We start from the raw sequence: 15977 nt of genomic DNA, 5'->3' as shown, positions 1-15977 counted from the left end.
CGGGCGGAGTGAGGAGGCCCCGGCCCGGAGGGAGGGCGTGTCCGTCGTCCGGGAGGGGCGGTCTCCAGGAGACGGGTGGGACGGCGGGTGGGGCGGTGGGGAGGATGCGGAGGCTAGTCTGGGACTCTCGGGGGACCGCCCCCTCCCTCTGCCTCCGGCCACTGGCGCAGCGACCCGGGCACCTGCTGCCGTGGCTCTGATCCTTCCCCGTCGTCCGGCAGGCTGCGGCCCCGACGGTTCGGAGCGACTTTCATGGGGACAGGGGGGTGGTGTTCAGGGACCGTGCCCTTGTCCCTGAGGCGAACCCGGACGCGTAGCCTGCGGGACCCGAGCCGAGGAGACCCTGCTTTGTCCTCCGGAGGCTCTCCTGCCGCTCAGCGGCATCTTCTTCTGGTAATGTCTAGAATGAGTCGCGAAGGATGCTCTTTATCCTGCGTTGCAAAGTAAAACTTGTGTTTTTAGAAACGTATCTTGAAAATTGGCGCATCTCCTTGCGCTTTTCTGAGGTGTATTAGGAAACTGGGCCGGTCACTGTCAGGATTGTCCTGTCGGTAAGTCAGGAGGAAAAGAAATGGGAGAGAAACTTATTCTCCCAAATATTTTCCTGCCAAGGGGCTTTTTCAGTTGCCTCCTATGTGATTGCTTTTCTTTTCTGGAGCAAAGTAAAAACTACAGAAATCAGGAAGGTCTGTCTGACTTCTGGCCCAGCAACCCTTTTAGCATTTTTCTGAATGAGAACTGGGATGAATGAGACTGGAATTTGGAAAGGGAAGATTTTGGTGGGGATTCATAATGAGAGCTTTAATTTTCAATAGTATTTTGTTATGATATGGTAATGTTTATTAAATGTTATTTTTTAACTGTACTTTTAAAATGGCTACTAAAACGTTCTTTTGAAAGCCCCTGCTGTTGTTTCACAGGCCCCTTTAAAGATCTTAGAAATGTTTATATATAGAAACATTTTGTAACATATTTACTTACAAAATTTCTAAAATATGCGAAACCATGATGAAGAAGATACACTGTTTCACCAATCCCAGTAACCATTATGAATATGGTTACTGGATATACATCTCCATTCTCTTTCTGTGCAGAGATGAATGTATGGATTTTTCTAAAGTGGCTTCTGTTTTGTAACCTTTTTTTTTCTGACTTCAGAGCATGCCATTACATGGCTCTAATAATTTATTTAGTTGGTTATTCCGTTTTTCACTAAATACGTTGTTGAAAAAGTGTAAAATCTGTACACCCATCATTACTTCTTAGTGTACATTCCTAGATGATCGAATTGTTGGGTTTGTTTTTTTTAAATGTAAATTGCTCAGTTTCCCTCTGGAAAGGATGTGCTATTTTGCACTCCCACCAACAATCTGTGAGTGTCTTTTTCTACACCCTAGCAAAAGGCAACATTTAAAGGATTTCTACAGGATCACTTTTGGACCAATTCTGTTCTTCTCTCCACCCAAGTACCATTATCATTCTCTAGCTATCACTTTTTTTTTAATTTGTTGATAGCAATTCAGTTTCTCATCTTTTATTACACTTTTACCAGTTTAGTAAAGACATGTTATCCATTTGAGGAGGCATCATAGAGTGAACAAGAGATCTGAACTCAGGACTTCCTTGAATTCTGGTATCTCCGATTCCTTGAACAAATCACGTAGCTTTTCTAAGGGACAATTTCCTCAACTCCAAAGTAGATATTATAGTACATTGGCTTTATCTTTTTTATAGGGTGGTTATTTAAGAGTCAGATGGGACATTTGTGGAAAGTACATTTAAGCAGACTTTGTCTTGTTGCCAGTTATTGCCGTATTGTAAAAATTTCAGAGCGTAAAAGCATCTTGATTTTTTAAAATAAATTTCTGAATTAAAAAAATCCATTCTGTGATACCCTTTGCCCCATGCTCTTTCACTTCTTAAATTTGAAGTTTTTAAAAATTCTGTCCTAGATTATATTCAGAATGCTATCAGGGTTATGAAATTAGGTGAATGAATGAATCTGCACAAATACTGGAGGAGCCAATATTGAAAGACACTACATGTGAAGCCGAGGAGGACAAATATAAAGCTAAATAAAGCACAATCCTTGAGATCATGATAAATAAAACAGTTTTTGTGCCCTACAGCTACAGAATGTTCAGGCAGCTAGAGGGCAGAAAAGCTGCTTTCCAAATTTAGATGGCAATTTTAGATGTGATGCAGGATGTCAACTATTCTCAAGTGTCCTAAAGTCCAATTCTGCTGACAGAGCATCTGCACAAATGACCACGCAGTCTCTTCAGGGTCATCTTTTCAGAGGTAGGAATTGTGAGTTGGGGAAGTGTTAGTATTTGAGTCTGAGAATCTGGATTCTGGTTTCAGGTCCTTCACCTGGGGCAGTGTGGTTAGCTTTTTTTGAGGCTTGTTTTTTTTTTTTTTTTCCCCCCCACCTATGAAATGGAAGCTAACTCCAGCTTCCTCAGAGTTTGTTGTGAGGATTAAATGAGATATTATTTGCAAGACACTTAGTGGACCAGGAAGTACTAGCACTCCCGTAGTCCTTCTTCACCACTGAAAACTTAGCATCTTGAGGAAAGAAACTAGGTCTCTTGCAGCTTTGGGTGCCTCCCCACTACTAGCCATTGGCATTTAGTAATGTTTGCTGTATTAACATGAAATATGACTGCTGAGAAAAATTTAGTGTGGACCATTGACGAAGGTAATATGTAAATGTGGGATAGTGAGAGAAATTGACTACATTATTTGGAGTTTTATTAAGGAATCAAAGGAAACACTGAACTGATTGTACCCAGGTTCATCTCTACTGTGACTGTCCTTCTATGTTATATCCCCAGTGCCAGACACATAGTCCCTCCCTACCAGCAAAAAACCTACTCCCTAGACCCCTGTCACCCAGCCACAGCCCACTTTCTTCCTCCTTTTCCATTCGGCCTGTTAGAAGAATTTGGGTTTTTTGGTTGTGTTTTGTTTTAAGATTTTATTTTTAAATAGTCTCTGCACCCAATATGGCACTTGGCAACCCTGAAATTAAGAGTTGCGTGGTGCGCCGACTGAGCCAGTCAGGTGCCCCTAGAAGGAGTCATTGATAATTAGCTTTCTTAAGTCTCCTTACCCTCCACTTAGTCCTGAAGCCACGTGTTCACATTTTTTGTTCTTTTTTTGGACCTCTGTGCAGCTTTTGTCATGAAAGTCCCCTTTCTTGAAATATTCTTTAGCTTATGAGATTCTATGTTCTAGGGTTCCCTCCTTCCTCAGAGGATGACGTGCTTTCTCTCTCTCCTTGGCTGGTTCGTCTTCTCTGAAAGGTTGATGTTCCTGTAGGCTTGATCCTTCTCATGATACACCACGTCTGGAATGATTTATAGAGCCGTGAGGCCGTCTGGTGTTTGAAGGTTTGGTAGAATTCTCCTGTGAAACCATATGGGCCTGATGGTTTTTCAGGGATATTTCCTAAATAACTTTATTTCTTCTATGAAAATTGGTCTGTTTAAGCTTTCCTTTTTTTTTTCTTTTTTTGTTAGCTGTAAAAACTAGGGTTTATTCATTTACTTATTTTTTGGTTTCGGGAATAGAATTTAGTGACTTATTACTTACATACAACACCCAGTGTTCATCCCAGCAAGTGCCCTCCTTACTCACCATCACTCATTTAGCCCATTTGCCATGAACTTTCTTCCATCAACCTTCAGTTTGTTCTCTATCCTTAAGAGTCTCTTATGGTTTCCTTGCCTCTCTCTCTCTCTCTCTTTCCTTTTTTTCTCCTTCCTATATATTCATCTGTTTTGTTTCCTAAGTTCCACATATGGATGAAATCATATGGTATTTGTCTTTCTGATTGGCTTAGCTGTTTAAGCTTTCTAACTCTAGGGGGTCAAATTTGGTAGTTTTTATTTTTCTAGCAACTTAATCTCTATCATCTGGCTTTTCAAATTTATTAAGTGGAGAGCTACACAGTAATCTCTCATGATTTAAAAAACTTTCTTCTATTTCACTGGTTGCTTTCTCCCTCATTCTTATTTTTCTATATTTGTGTTTTCCCCTTTTTCTTAATCACATTATATAGGGGTTTATCTATTTTAGTTTTTTAAAAAAACTACAGAATTTTATATTATTACTCGGATCAAGTTTTCTATTCTCTGTCTCATTCTCTTCCTCTGTTTTTATCTTTATTATTTCCTTCTTTGTGCTTTCTTTTGGTTTACCTTGTTATTTTTTTAGGTTTTTTAACCTTGGAAATGAATTTATTTCTATTACTTCGTTTTTATTGATAAATTTGTTTAGAGCAACAAATTTTCCTTTGATCACTGCTTTAAATGTATCCCATAGAATGTGATATGTAGTGTTCTCATTGTCATTATTTCTTTAAAAATCTATAATTTCACTTACAAGATACTCAGTTATTTAATAGGAGGTTTTTAAGTTTCTAGGTGAAAGAGCTTTTCTGTTATTTTTATTAGTAAATTTTAGTTTCATTACATTATGATCAGAGGATATTTGTAATACTTCTGTTTGATGGCAGTTGCTGATGTTTCTTTGTGACGTAATATATGAGTACTTTGGTGAATGTGGCATGGGCATGAGATAAGAATGTATATTCTCCAGTATCAGAGTTAGAGTTTGGTAAATATCCTTAAGATTTACTCTATTAGGGGCGCCTGGGTGGCTCAGTGGGGTAAAGCCTCTGCCTTTGGCTCGGGTCGTGATCCCAGGGTCCTGGGATTGAGCCCCGCATTGGGCTCTCTGCTTGGCAGGGAGCCTGCTTCCTCCTCTCTCTCTGCCTGCCTCTCTGCCTACTTGTGATCTCTGTCAAATAAATAAATAAATCTTAAAAAAAAAAGATTTACTCTATTAATTATGCTGTTTAGATCTTCTGTCTCCTTATTTTTGGACCACTGAATTGTCTCATATACCACGCAGAGTGCATAAAGTCTCCTGTTATTAGTGTGTTTCTCTGTCTCCTTGCATCTCAAGTAGTTTTTGTTACATAAAGGTGGTTGTTGTGTTATATTCATGTGAATATGTGTATTTTTATGTGTTCTAAGTCATGGCTTGTGGCTTTCTCTCTCTCTCTTTTTTCTTTTCTTTTTTTTTTTTTTTTTTTTTGGCACGATGAATGCTTTAGGACTTGAATTCTTTGCCTGATTCCAGAAATGCGACTCTGCTCTCTTTTTGTTACCAGTTGTTTTAGATGTGTCTTGTATAGCATCTTGAGTTTTGTTCTGTAAGCCAAATGGAAACTTTTTATTTTATTTGGCGAGTTAAACCCATTCCCATTTAGTGTTAGGACTGATATATTTGGCCTCAACTCTATCAGAATATTTTGTTATATTTACTCTCTCTTTGGCTATGAGGTGTGTTTTTTGCTCTTTTATTTAAAAAATTGGGGGGTGGTATTTAGGAAGGCTTGTATTTTTGTCCTTATGGTTGACCTTTGTTCTTAAACCTTTATAAATTCCCTTGCCCCCTTGGTTGTTTATTTAACCTTGTGTGTGTGTGAAAAAAAAATACATCGTATTCATGAAATCATAGTAAGTTAATGATAGGCAACAGTAAGATTCCTTATCTATGTCCAGCTTCTCCTTATTGAAAAACTGACGGTAACACCAACCCCTGTAGCCAAGAGCATTGGTCCACCTTCTGGTCTTCTTAGGTGGCCTTCCTCTGATTTGCTGGTCAGCCTCCTCTTCTGTGGCCTCTGACTCTGTCCAGTTCTGTGCTGAGATTGTGGCTTCTTTGTTGTGAAGGCTTTCCTGGGGAATTCTTTGCATTTGTAAATGCTGGGTTCCTATTTAGTATGAAATTTTTGTTAGTTGATTTTTTTCTTTTTTTTTTTTTTGGTAACCTCTTTACTGAGATGTAATTTACATACCACACGATTCACCCATTTAAAAGTACACAATTCATTGTTTTTTGGTAAATGCAGAGTTGTGCAGCTATCACCAGAGTCCAGGTTTTTTTTTTTTAATTTTGAAACCACACGGATAATATGAAGTATCACTTCAGAGTCCAGTTTTAAAACATATTCATTGGGGCGCCTGGGTGGCTCAGTGGGTTGAGCCTCTGCCTTTGGCTCAAGTCATGATCTCAGGGTCCTGGGATCGAGCCCCGCATCTGCATCGGGCTCTCTGCTCGGCGGGGAGCCTGCTTCCCCCTCCCCTCTGCCTGCCTCTCTGCCTATGTGTGATCTCTCTCTCTGTCAAATAAATAAATAAAATCTTAAAAAAAAAAGTATTCGTCATCCCCCAAAGAAGCCCTGTGTCTGTTCTCCCCAGTACCCACCACCCCCCGAGCCAGGCAACCACCAGTCTACCATCTGTTTTGGTGGATTTGCCTACTCTGAATCTTTCATATAAATGGAATCATATAATATGTGGTCTTTTGTAACTCGCCTCCTTCCCTTAGCATAACGATTTCAAGACTCATTCCTGTTTGACCATGTGTTAGTATTTCGTTCCTCTTTATGGCCAAATAATGTTCATTTGTATGGATATAGCACATTTTGTTTATTCACTTATCTCTAAATGGGCAGTGGAATTGTTTCTACTTTTTAACTATTATGACTAATGCTGCTTTGAATATTTGTGTACAAGTTTTTGTGTGGACATATATTTTTATTTCTCTTGGTTATGTATGTAGGAGTAGAATTGTTGAGTCATATGGTAACTCTGTTTAGTTTTTTTTTCCCAAGATTTATTTATTTAGTTTTGAGAGAGAGAAAGCATGAGTGGGAGAGGCAGAGGAAGAGGGAGAGAGAATCCCAAGCAGACTCTGCACTGAGTGTGGAGCCTTCCACGGGGCTTGATCTCATGACCCTGAGCTTGTGACCTGAGCCCATCCGGGAGTTGGACACGCACCTGACTGCGTCCCTTAGGTGTGCCCCTGTGTAATTTTTTAAAATATTTTTTTTTAGATTTTATTTGTTTATTTGAGAGAGAGAGGGAGGGAGAGAGCTAGAGAGTATAAGTTGGGGGAGGAGCCGAGGGAAAGGGACAAGCTGACTCAGTGCTGAGCGTGGAGCCCAATGCAGGACCCTGAGATCATGACCTGAGCTGAAACCAAGAGTTGGATGCTCAGCCGACTGGGCCACCCAGGTGCCCCTCTATGTTTAATTTTTTAAGAAACTGCCAGACTGTTTTCCCAAGGTGTTGCATCATTTACATTCCTCCCAGCAATGTATGAGGTTTCCCTTATCCCTCTATCCTTTCAGCACTTGTTATAGATACCTAGTTGGTGTGAAGTGGTATCTCATGATTTTGATTTGTATCTCCCTAATGATTAATGATGTTGAACATCTTTTTATGTGCTTATTGGGCATCTGTATGCCTTCTCTGGAGAAACACTGATTCAGCTCCTTTGCCCATTTCTTTTTTTTTTTTTTTTAAAGATTTTATTTATTTATTTATTTATTTGTCAGAGAGAGAGAGAGAGAGAGAGAGAGCGAGCACAGGCAGACAGAGGCAGAGGGAGAAGCAGGCTCCCCGCCAAGCAAGGAGCCCGATGTGGGACTCAATCCCAGGACGCTGGGATCATGACCTGAGCCGAAGGCAGCTGCTTAACCAACTGAGCCACCCAGGCGTCCCTTTTTTTTTTTTTTTTTTAAGATTTTATCCTTTGCCCATTTCTTAATTGGGTTGTCTTTTATTATTGAATTATAAGAGGTTTTTTTGGTATGTTCTAGATACAGTCCTCTATCAGATATGATTTACAAAAACTTTTCTCCCATTCTGTGGGTTTCCTTTTTGCTTTTTTCTCCCCTTTTTTGCTTTTTTGATAGTATCCTTTACAGTGGAAGTGTTTTAAATTTTGAAGATGCCTGATATATCCATTTTTTCTCCTGTTGCCTGTGTTTTTAATGTAATATCTGATCCAGAGTCACAAAGATTATTTACCTTCATGTTTTCCTCTTAGAGTATTAGCGCTCACATTTAGGTCTTTGATCCATTTTCAGTTAATTTTTGTATATGGTGTGAGGTAGGGTTGAATTTTATTGTTTTGCTTGTGGATATGCAGTTGTCCCAGCACTGCATGTTGATTTCTCTAACCTTTAAATATCTGATTTATCAGTTTTTCCCCCTCAGTATGCTTTAAAGCCATCTATTGCCTATACAACATTGAACTTCTACCATTATTTTCTTTTCCTGTCTCTTCTTTTCACACTTTTTAGTTGTAGTTTTTCTACTTTGTCACAGTGTGCCACAATTTTACATCAGTCTTTTACCTTCAACCTCCTCTTTCTTTTAATGTCTTATATGTACATTTACTTACTTTTTAATGCTCATCATTGGTCCTTTACTGACATTTTTTCCCTCATAATTTGATTGGATGAAACTCATCCTCTGTCTAGTAGATTTCTCAGAAAGGACTAGTTAAGTACAGAAATTCCCTATGTTCTTATATGCTGAAAACTTTTTTCTTTACCTTTGATATTTGAAGGACAGCTTGACTGATAAAAAAAATCCTTGGTTCACGCTTACTTTCACTGATTTTATTTTTTTATACTAAATGGCAACCCATTGTTACCTTGCTTTGTATGTTAGTTTTGAAATATCTGATGCTAGTCTACTTCTTGTGGATTTATAAGTTATTCTTTTTACCTTGAGGTCTTGAGGACTTTATCTTTTTAAAAAGATTTTGTTTATTTATTTGAGAGTGAGAGAGCACAAGTGGGGGGAGGGGCAGAGGGAAAGAGAATCTTAAGCAGACTCTGTGCCCAGCACAGAGCCCTATGCAGGGCTTGAACCCATGATCCTGAGATCATAACGGGGGCTGAAACCAAGAGTCAAGTGCTTAAGGGACTGAGCCGCCCAGGCAACCTGAAGTTTTTTGTTTTTGAAATCAAATAGTTTTTACTAGTCTATGTTTCAGAGTTAATTGTTTTAGGTTAATTTTCCCAAGTATTTGGTGTGCCCTTCATTGTATAAATACAGGTGCTTTTTCATTTCTGAAAAGTTTTCTTTTTCTTCCTTCCTTCCTTTTCTTTCTTTCATTCTTCCTTCCTTTCTTTTGAGAGCGAGAGAGAGAGAAAGAGCATGAGCAATGGGGGGGGGGGCAGAGGGAGGGAGAGAGAATCTTAAGCAAACTCCATGCCCAGCATGGGGCTCAGTCTCACAACCCTGAGATTATGATCTGAGCCTGTATCAAGAGTTGGATGCTTAAGAGACTGAACCACCTAGTTGCCTCTGGAAAGTTTTCCTGAATTTTAGTTTAAATATTTATTTATTTCCATTGTTTTGTTATTCATCTCAGAGCCTACAGTAATACAAATACTATTGCTTCTTTACCTGTCTTCTAGTTTTACTACTTTCACTCTGACTCAATCTCTGTCTCACTCACTCACTCACTCACTCAGTTACTCATTCATCATTTTTTTTTTTTTTGGTTGTTTTCCTGCTTTTCTTCAATGTTCCTTAGTATATTTTCATTTGAGTTTATTCTCCCTTGGACACCTTGTAATTAATTTATCTTCACTTCTGAGATAAGTTAGTCTTTTTTCCTCCCATTTTTTTCTCTGAGTTCAGTTAACTTTTTCTTCTGTCATTTCACTCTGGTTTTTTTTTTTATTTATTTCTGTTCTTAGTTTTTAAGTTTCTGATTCATGGTGAGGTTTTTAAAAAATTTATCTTTAAATGCTTTTGGAGATATTTAATTTTGCTTGGAGTATAGACTTAGAGTTTTCTTCTGCTTCCTTTTTTTTTCGGGGGGAGGATTTTCCTCAGTTGAGGAATTCTCTTTTTTAACTTTCTTGTAAACACATGGAAATCATTAGACTTTAAAAATTATGCAAGTCTCATGAGTGTGAAATGATATCTTACTGCTTTAATTTTATCTTCCTGGTTAGGTATGGTTGAGTATCTTTTCAGTTTATTGGACATTTATGTTTCCTTTTTATTGTAAACTCGGAGGATAGAGCTGCCATTTATTGCAGTGGAACAGAGACCAGAGGAGAAGCAGATTTCAGAGGAAGGTCAGGAGTTTGCTCTTGGAATGTTTACAGAATCCAGCAGGTTGTTGGATATGTAAGACTGTGGTACGGAGGATAGGTGAGGGCTGGAGATACAAATTTGGGTGTTGTTAGTTTATAAAGAGTATTTAAAGCCATGAGACTAAATGAGAGTGTAGACTGTGGTAAAAGTGTAGACAGTGAGAGATCCAAAGACTGAAGTCACTATTTAGAGGACAGCTGGCTTCACTATTTAGGGGTTAGAGTGGTGAAGGGGGAGATGAAGAGAAACCAGCAAAGGAGAGAGAAGGAATTGTTAGAAGTAGGAGGAAAACCAGGAAAGTGTAGTATTCTGCAATTCAAGTGAAGAAAATGTTTTTGGAAGGAAGGTATAATTGACTGGCAAGTGCTACTGGTAGCTCCAGGATAAGGAGGAGGAATAACCATTGGATTTCGTGGCATGGATTTGATTAGTGATCTTGACTAGAGCAGTGTGGTGCAGTGGTGGCTTAGAAGGCCAGATTGGTGAGGGGTCAAGCAAGAATCGGAGAGAATGATTATGGTGTACAGGCAGCCCTTTGAGGAGTATATGTTGGTTATAAATGGAAAGAGAAGGTGCTAGATAGACCCAGAAGGGTGTGGTTCTGGAGAGTTGCGAGCTTCACAAGAGGAATTCTGTGTGGTGATGGGAAGGGTCTACTGACCAGGGGGAAATGTTGTGGGAGGAAGAAGAGAATTGCTGGAGCTGGGTCTTTCACTTGAGTCAGGGGATGTATCCAGTGCTGTCCTGGTAGAACTGGCCTCTTCTGGCACCAGCACCTTCTTCAATATCTTCCTGGGAGTATAGTTCCTTGCTGTCTAGTTATCTTGCTGCATTTAAGGGCAGAGGGGTTCATTTACTGCCCCTGGGCCTGTACAGTTCACCTGGAAGTAGCAGCATAAACGAATTTATCTACTGTCACTGACATCCCCTTCTCCCTGGTCACAAACCCTGCTGGTGTTTCAGTCTTTTCTCTCTTTGTGTCCTGAAGCTGGTTCCGTTTATTAATTTTGCTAGTCACAAGTAAATTACTTTATTTATTTTACTTTTTAAAAAGATTTTATTTATTTATTTGACACAGAGAGAGAGATGACAAGTAGGCAGAGAGGCAGGCAGAGAGAGAGGGAAGCAGGCTCCCCCACTGAGCAGAGAGCCCTATGTGGGGCTCGATCCCAGGACCCTGGAATCATGACCTGAGCTGAAGGCAGAGGCCTTAACCCACCAAGCCACCCAGGCGCTTACTTTAAATCAGAGATTGGCAAGCTTTTTCTGTAAAGGACCAGATAATAAACATTTTAGGCTTTGTGCTCCACAGACAGTTTCTGTTACATATTCTCCTCCTCCTCCTCTACCACCTCCAACAACAACCCTTTAAAAATGTAAAACCACTCTTAGGTTTTTATCGTATGGTTTTATTTATTTGTTTTTAATTTTATTTTTTTTTAAAGATTTTATTTATTTATTTGGCAGACAGAGATCACAAGTAGGCAGAGAGGCAGGCAGAGAGAGAGAGAAAGGGAAGCAGGCTCCACGCTGAGCAGGGAGCCCGACGTGGGGCTCGATCCCAGGACCCTGAGATCATGACCTGAGCCGAAGGCAGAGGCTTAACCCACTGAGCCACCCAGGCGCCCCTATTGTATGGTTTTAAATGAACTCTCCTCCTCTTTTATCCATTAAGCCCCTGAGCCAGTACTTTTCATTATTAGCTGATGTGCACTAAGCAATTGCAAACAGAGTTAACTTTTTAAAAAAATTTTATTGAGATGTAATTTGCAGGTTTAAAATGTGCAGTTCAGTGGGTTTTAGTATGTTCACAGAGTTGTGCAACCATTTTTATAACATCTGATCTAATTTCAGAGTGTTTTTATCGCCCCAAAGCTAACTTTTTTATAGTTTTGAGGTGTAATTTATATGCAGTGAAATTCACCCATTTTCAAGTGAATAGTATGAATTTTAATAAAGCTAGTTTTTTTTTAAAGATTTTATTTATTCATTTGACAGACAGAGATCACAAGTAGGCAGAGAGAGGCAGGCAGAGAGAGAGAGGAGGAAGCAGGCTCCCCGCGGAGCAGAGAGCCCGATGTGGGGCTCGATCCCAGGACACCGGGATCATGACCTGAGCCGAAGGCAGAGGCTTTAACCCACTGAGCCACCCAGGTGCCCCATAAAGCTAGTTTTAATATATTGAAGGAAAATATTCTGAGTAATACTTTTTAAAAAGACTATTTATTTATTTAATTGGGGGGGCACGAGCAGGGGGAGGAGCAGAAGAGGAAGAAGCAGACTCCCCGCTGAGCATGGAGCCTGACGAGGGGCTCAGTCGCAGGACCCTGGGTTCATGACCCAAGCTGAAGACAGATGCCCAACTGACTGAGCCACCCAGGAGCCCCTGAGTAATACTTTTTTCAGTCACACAGTTAGTAAATCTTATTTTCTCTCAAGTCATCCCCACCTTTTCCTTTAAGCCAGTAGTTCTGTATTCCTTGAACCAGCAGCATCTGTATCACTTGGGAATTTGATAGAAGTGAGTCCCACCTTTGGGGTAGGGTCCAGCAGTCTGTGTTTTAACAAGCCTTTTGGGTGATTCTGTTGCACACTGAAATTTGAGAGCCACTACTCTGAAGGCTATTGTTGTGTGGAATTGCTGGGCCATGGGATATGAGTATGTTCAACTTTAAATGGGTACTGTCAGCTCCTTGCGAACTCGTTAATACTCACATATACTCCCTAGCAGGGTATGAGAGTCCCCATTGTTCCACATCTTATGACCATAGGTCATGAGAGTTTTGTGTTCTATGATAAGTTGTTTGGAGTCTTTTGCTTATTGAAACAAACAGAGTTATTTAAACAAATAATCACAATGTATTTAAGTAATCTCAGAATAAGCCCAGAGTTCCCAAGGAAAAAGCTGGGGGAAAATAAGATAGTCAAGGAAAGAATCCTTGGGGAGATAATGGTGGAACACTCCTGAAAGAACAGAGATTTGTCAAGTAGAATGAGAGAAGGCCAATTGTGTGGTAGGGGGAGCATGGCCTGATCAGGGAAAAGCAAGTGGTGTGGTGTGGAGGACTAGTAGGGTATGTGGAAGAAAAGACATACATAAGGTTGGGAGAAAGATAGGAAGTGGCGAGATATATATGTTTTTTAAAGATTTTATTTATTTATTTGAGAGAGAGAGAGCGCTCGCACACGAGCTTGGGGAGAGGGAGAAGCAGACTCCCTGCTAATCAGGGGCCTGACACAGGGCTCCATCCCAGGACCCTGGGATCAGGACCTGAGCTGAAGTCAGAAGCTTAACCGACTGAGCCACCGGGCGCCCCTAGATATATATGTTTTAAATTTGTTTAATCTTTTATTCGTTCCTGGCCATTAGGGTTATAACTAGTTTGGGTGTTCTTTTTTTTTTCCTTTCCTATTATAAATAAAGCTAACATTAAATATCTTAGTATATATAGCTGATTTTTTTCCTTTTCAATTACTATCTTAGAGTAATAAGTTTAAACTGAGATTATTAGATTAAAAGAAAGTAGGCTTGATTAGTTTCATAATTTCTTACATATTTCAAGATTATCCATCATTAGGGAAATAGGGAAATCAAAACCATGAAGTACCACTTCAACCCACTACAATGGCTATTATCAGAAAGGCAGACAATAGCCAGTGTTGCTGAGGATGTGGAAAAATGGGAATCCTCATACTTTGCTGGGGGGAATATAAAATGATGTAGCTCCTTTGGAAAAGTTTCGCATTGTCTCTAAACATAAGGGCCCCTGGCTGGCTCAGTTGGTTAAGCATCTGACTTATGATCTCAGCTCAAATATTGATCTCAGGGTCATGAGATCAAGCTCCACATTGGGCTTCATGCTGGGTATGGTGCCTACTTAAATAATAATAATAATAACAATAATAATAATAAAAGTTAAATATAGAGTTATATGACTCAGCAAGTCCACTACTAGGTATATACCCAAGAGAAATAGAAACATACGTCCACACAAAAAAGGATACACACATGTTCATAGCAGCATTATTCATAATAACCAAAACTATAGAAATAACCCAAATGTCCACTGGGAGAGGAATAAATAAATAAAATGTGTCATAAAAAGAATGAAGTACTGATACATGGTAAAACAGGGATGACCCTTGAAAACGTTATGGTAAGGGAAAGAAACCAGTCACTAAATATATATTGTATGAGTCCATTTATATGAAAGGTCCAGAATAGGCAAATCCATAGAACAAGAAAGTAGATGAGTGGTTGTCAGGGGCTGATCACAGGAGGGAAGGAATGGGGAGCAACTGCTAATGGGGTTTCTTTTAAAGGAGATGAAAATGTTCTAAATTAGATTGTGGTACTGGTTGTACATCTCTGTGAATATACTAAAAAAACATTGAATTGCACCCTTAAATGAGTGAATTCTATGGTATGTGAATTATATCTCAAAAAAACTGTTTTTCAAAAGAATAAAAAATAAAAAAAGAAAATGGAGGGGTACCTGGCTGACTCAGTCAGTAGAGTATGCAACTTCTGATCTTGGGGTCATGAATTCAAGCCCCACATTGGCCATATAGCTTACTTAAAAAAATAAAAATAAAATAAATGAATAAAATGGGAAAAATATTATCTTCCAGAAAAATTATGCTTTTTCATCATCACCAGCAATATTTGGTGTCATCCCCCCACACCAACCTTGGGATTTTAATTTGTGTTCAGCTTCATAGGTATGAACTGATACCTAAAGCTTCTTGTTATAAATTCCCTCAGTAGAATGTAAACTGCAGAAGACAGGAATTTTTCCCTATTTCTCATCATTGCTATATCCCCAGAACAGTGGCTGGCAAATAGTAACTGAGTAATATTTGTTGAAGAAATACATATTGATAGTTTTAATGAAAGAATTTTCCCCTTTCGTTAGTGTCTTAATTTCATAGTACCTCTGAACTAATTGTTTATACTAGCCTCAGTTTCTTTTTGTTAAGAGGCACTGTCTAAATAAATGAATTGTATTGAGTGTCCTGGTGAGTGATGTGGTTCTAGTCCTTTAGACTTATATACTTTTACTTTCTTCTGAAATTCATTTTAACAGTAGTTTGCAGATGTTTGACTATGGGGACTCCCTTTTTAAACAAGTGTCCACATAATAATAGTTGTGCTTTTTGTATCAGTCAATGGAAAAACTACAGAGTTACAAGAACCCATTTGTATTTTAACAATGACCATGCTGTCTTCAGAAATTTGCAAAATAGAGGTTATAATATATGAGACACGTACTTATTCCACAGTCTGTGCATGCTGGCTCCCTATATTACACATGAATCCATGGCAATAATTTTGAAAGCCATCAATAGTTTAGGGCCAGTAAGTGGGGAACTACTTAATTATAGTACAGAACTAAGGGGGATTACTAAAATGTAAATAATAGCTAGTATAAAAGATTATACCCTAATCACATGTTTAAGAGATTTTGGTTCCTAAAGCTATCAGCTTCTTTTAAAGACTTACTATTTTTTAATTAAGATTTTATTTATTTATTTGACAGAGGGAGCACAAGCAGGTGGTGTGGGAGAGGGAGAAGCAGGCCTCCCTCTGAGCAGGGAGCCCAATGTAGGGCTTGATCCCAGGACCCTGGGATCATGACCCAAGCCGGAGGCAGACACCTAATGACTGAGCCACCCAGGCGCCCCAAGACTTACTATTTTAAAAATCAGGTTCACATAACTTTTAAAATGTATTTATTTGACATTATCTGTTTTATAAAAAAAAAAAAATAAAAACCAAACTTAATGTTTAATCATGCTTAATCAAGTTTTGGTTTACATACGCGGTGAAAGTTAGGTAGCAATTTAGTACTATAATTAGGTATTGTAACTCTTATTATCCAGCAATTTAAAAAGCAGGATGTATCATCAAGTAACCCTGAACATTTTGACTGTGATTATATGAAGTATTTTTGTACAAGGTGAAAGACAGGCAGGTCGTGGTGGTTCAGA

At 39.1% G+C, this 15977-nt stretch overlaps 1 protein-coding gene across 11 annotated transcripts in view; it reads left to right on the top strand.

Moving 5' to 3' along the window:
* The window catches only part of BCLAF3 (BCLAF1 and THRAP3 family member 3), a 58658-nt gene that overhangs the window by 260 nt on the left and 42421 nt on the right, over nt 1-15977 (top strand). For 4 of the 11 annotated variants that reach the window (XR_004380675.1, XR_004380674.1, XM_032840850.1 and 1 more), the window contains exon 1: nt 126-393. The exons of 1 other annotated variant lie outside the window; for it this stretch is intronic. Coding sequence is in view for 6 of the 10 variants with exons in the window: in XM_032840850.1 (XP_032696741.1) it covers nt 253-393 (141 nt within the window). In the remaining 4 variants the exon portion in view is untranslated. Of the gene's footprint in view, nt 1-124; nt 394-2277; nt 2302-15977 lie in introns of those variants that run through there. 6 more of the 11 variants (XM_032840843.1, XM_032840844.1, XM_032840845.1 and 3 more) reach the window with 4 other exon arrangements.

Source organism: Lontra canadensis, unplaced genomic scaffold (genome assembly GCF_010015895.1).
Source record: "Lontra canadensis isolate GAN:19392208 unplaced genomic scaffold, GSC_riverotter_1.0 scaffold116, whole genome shotgun sequence".
Lineage (NCBI taxonomy): Eukaryota > Metazoa > Chordata > Mammalia > Carnivora > Mustelidae > Lontra > Lontra canadensis.
Note: the sequence above shows the minus strand (reverse complement) of the source record. Positions and strands in the feature narration are given on the sequence as shown.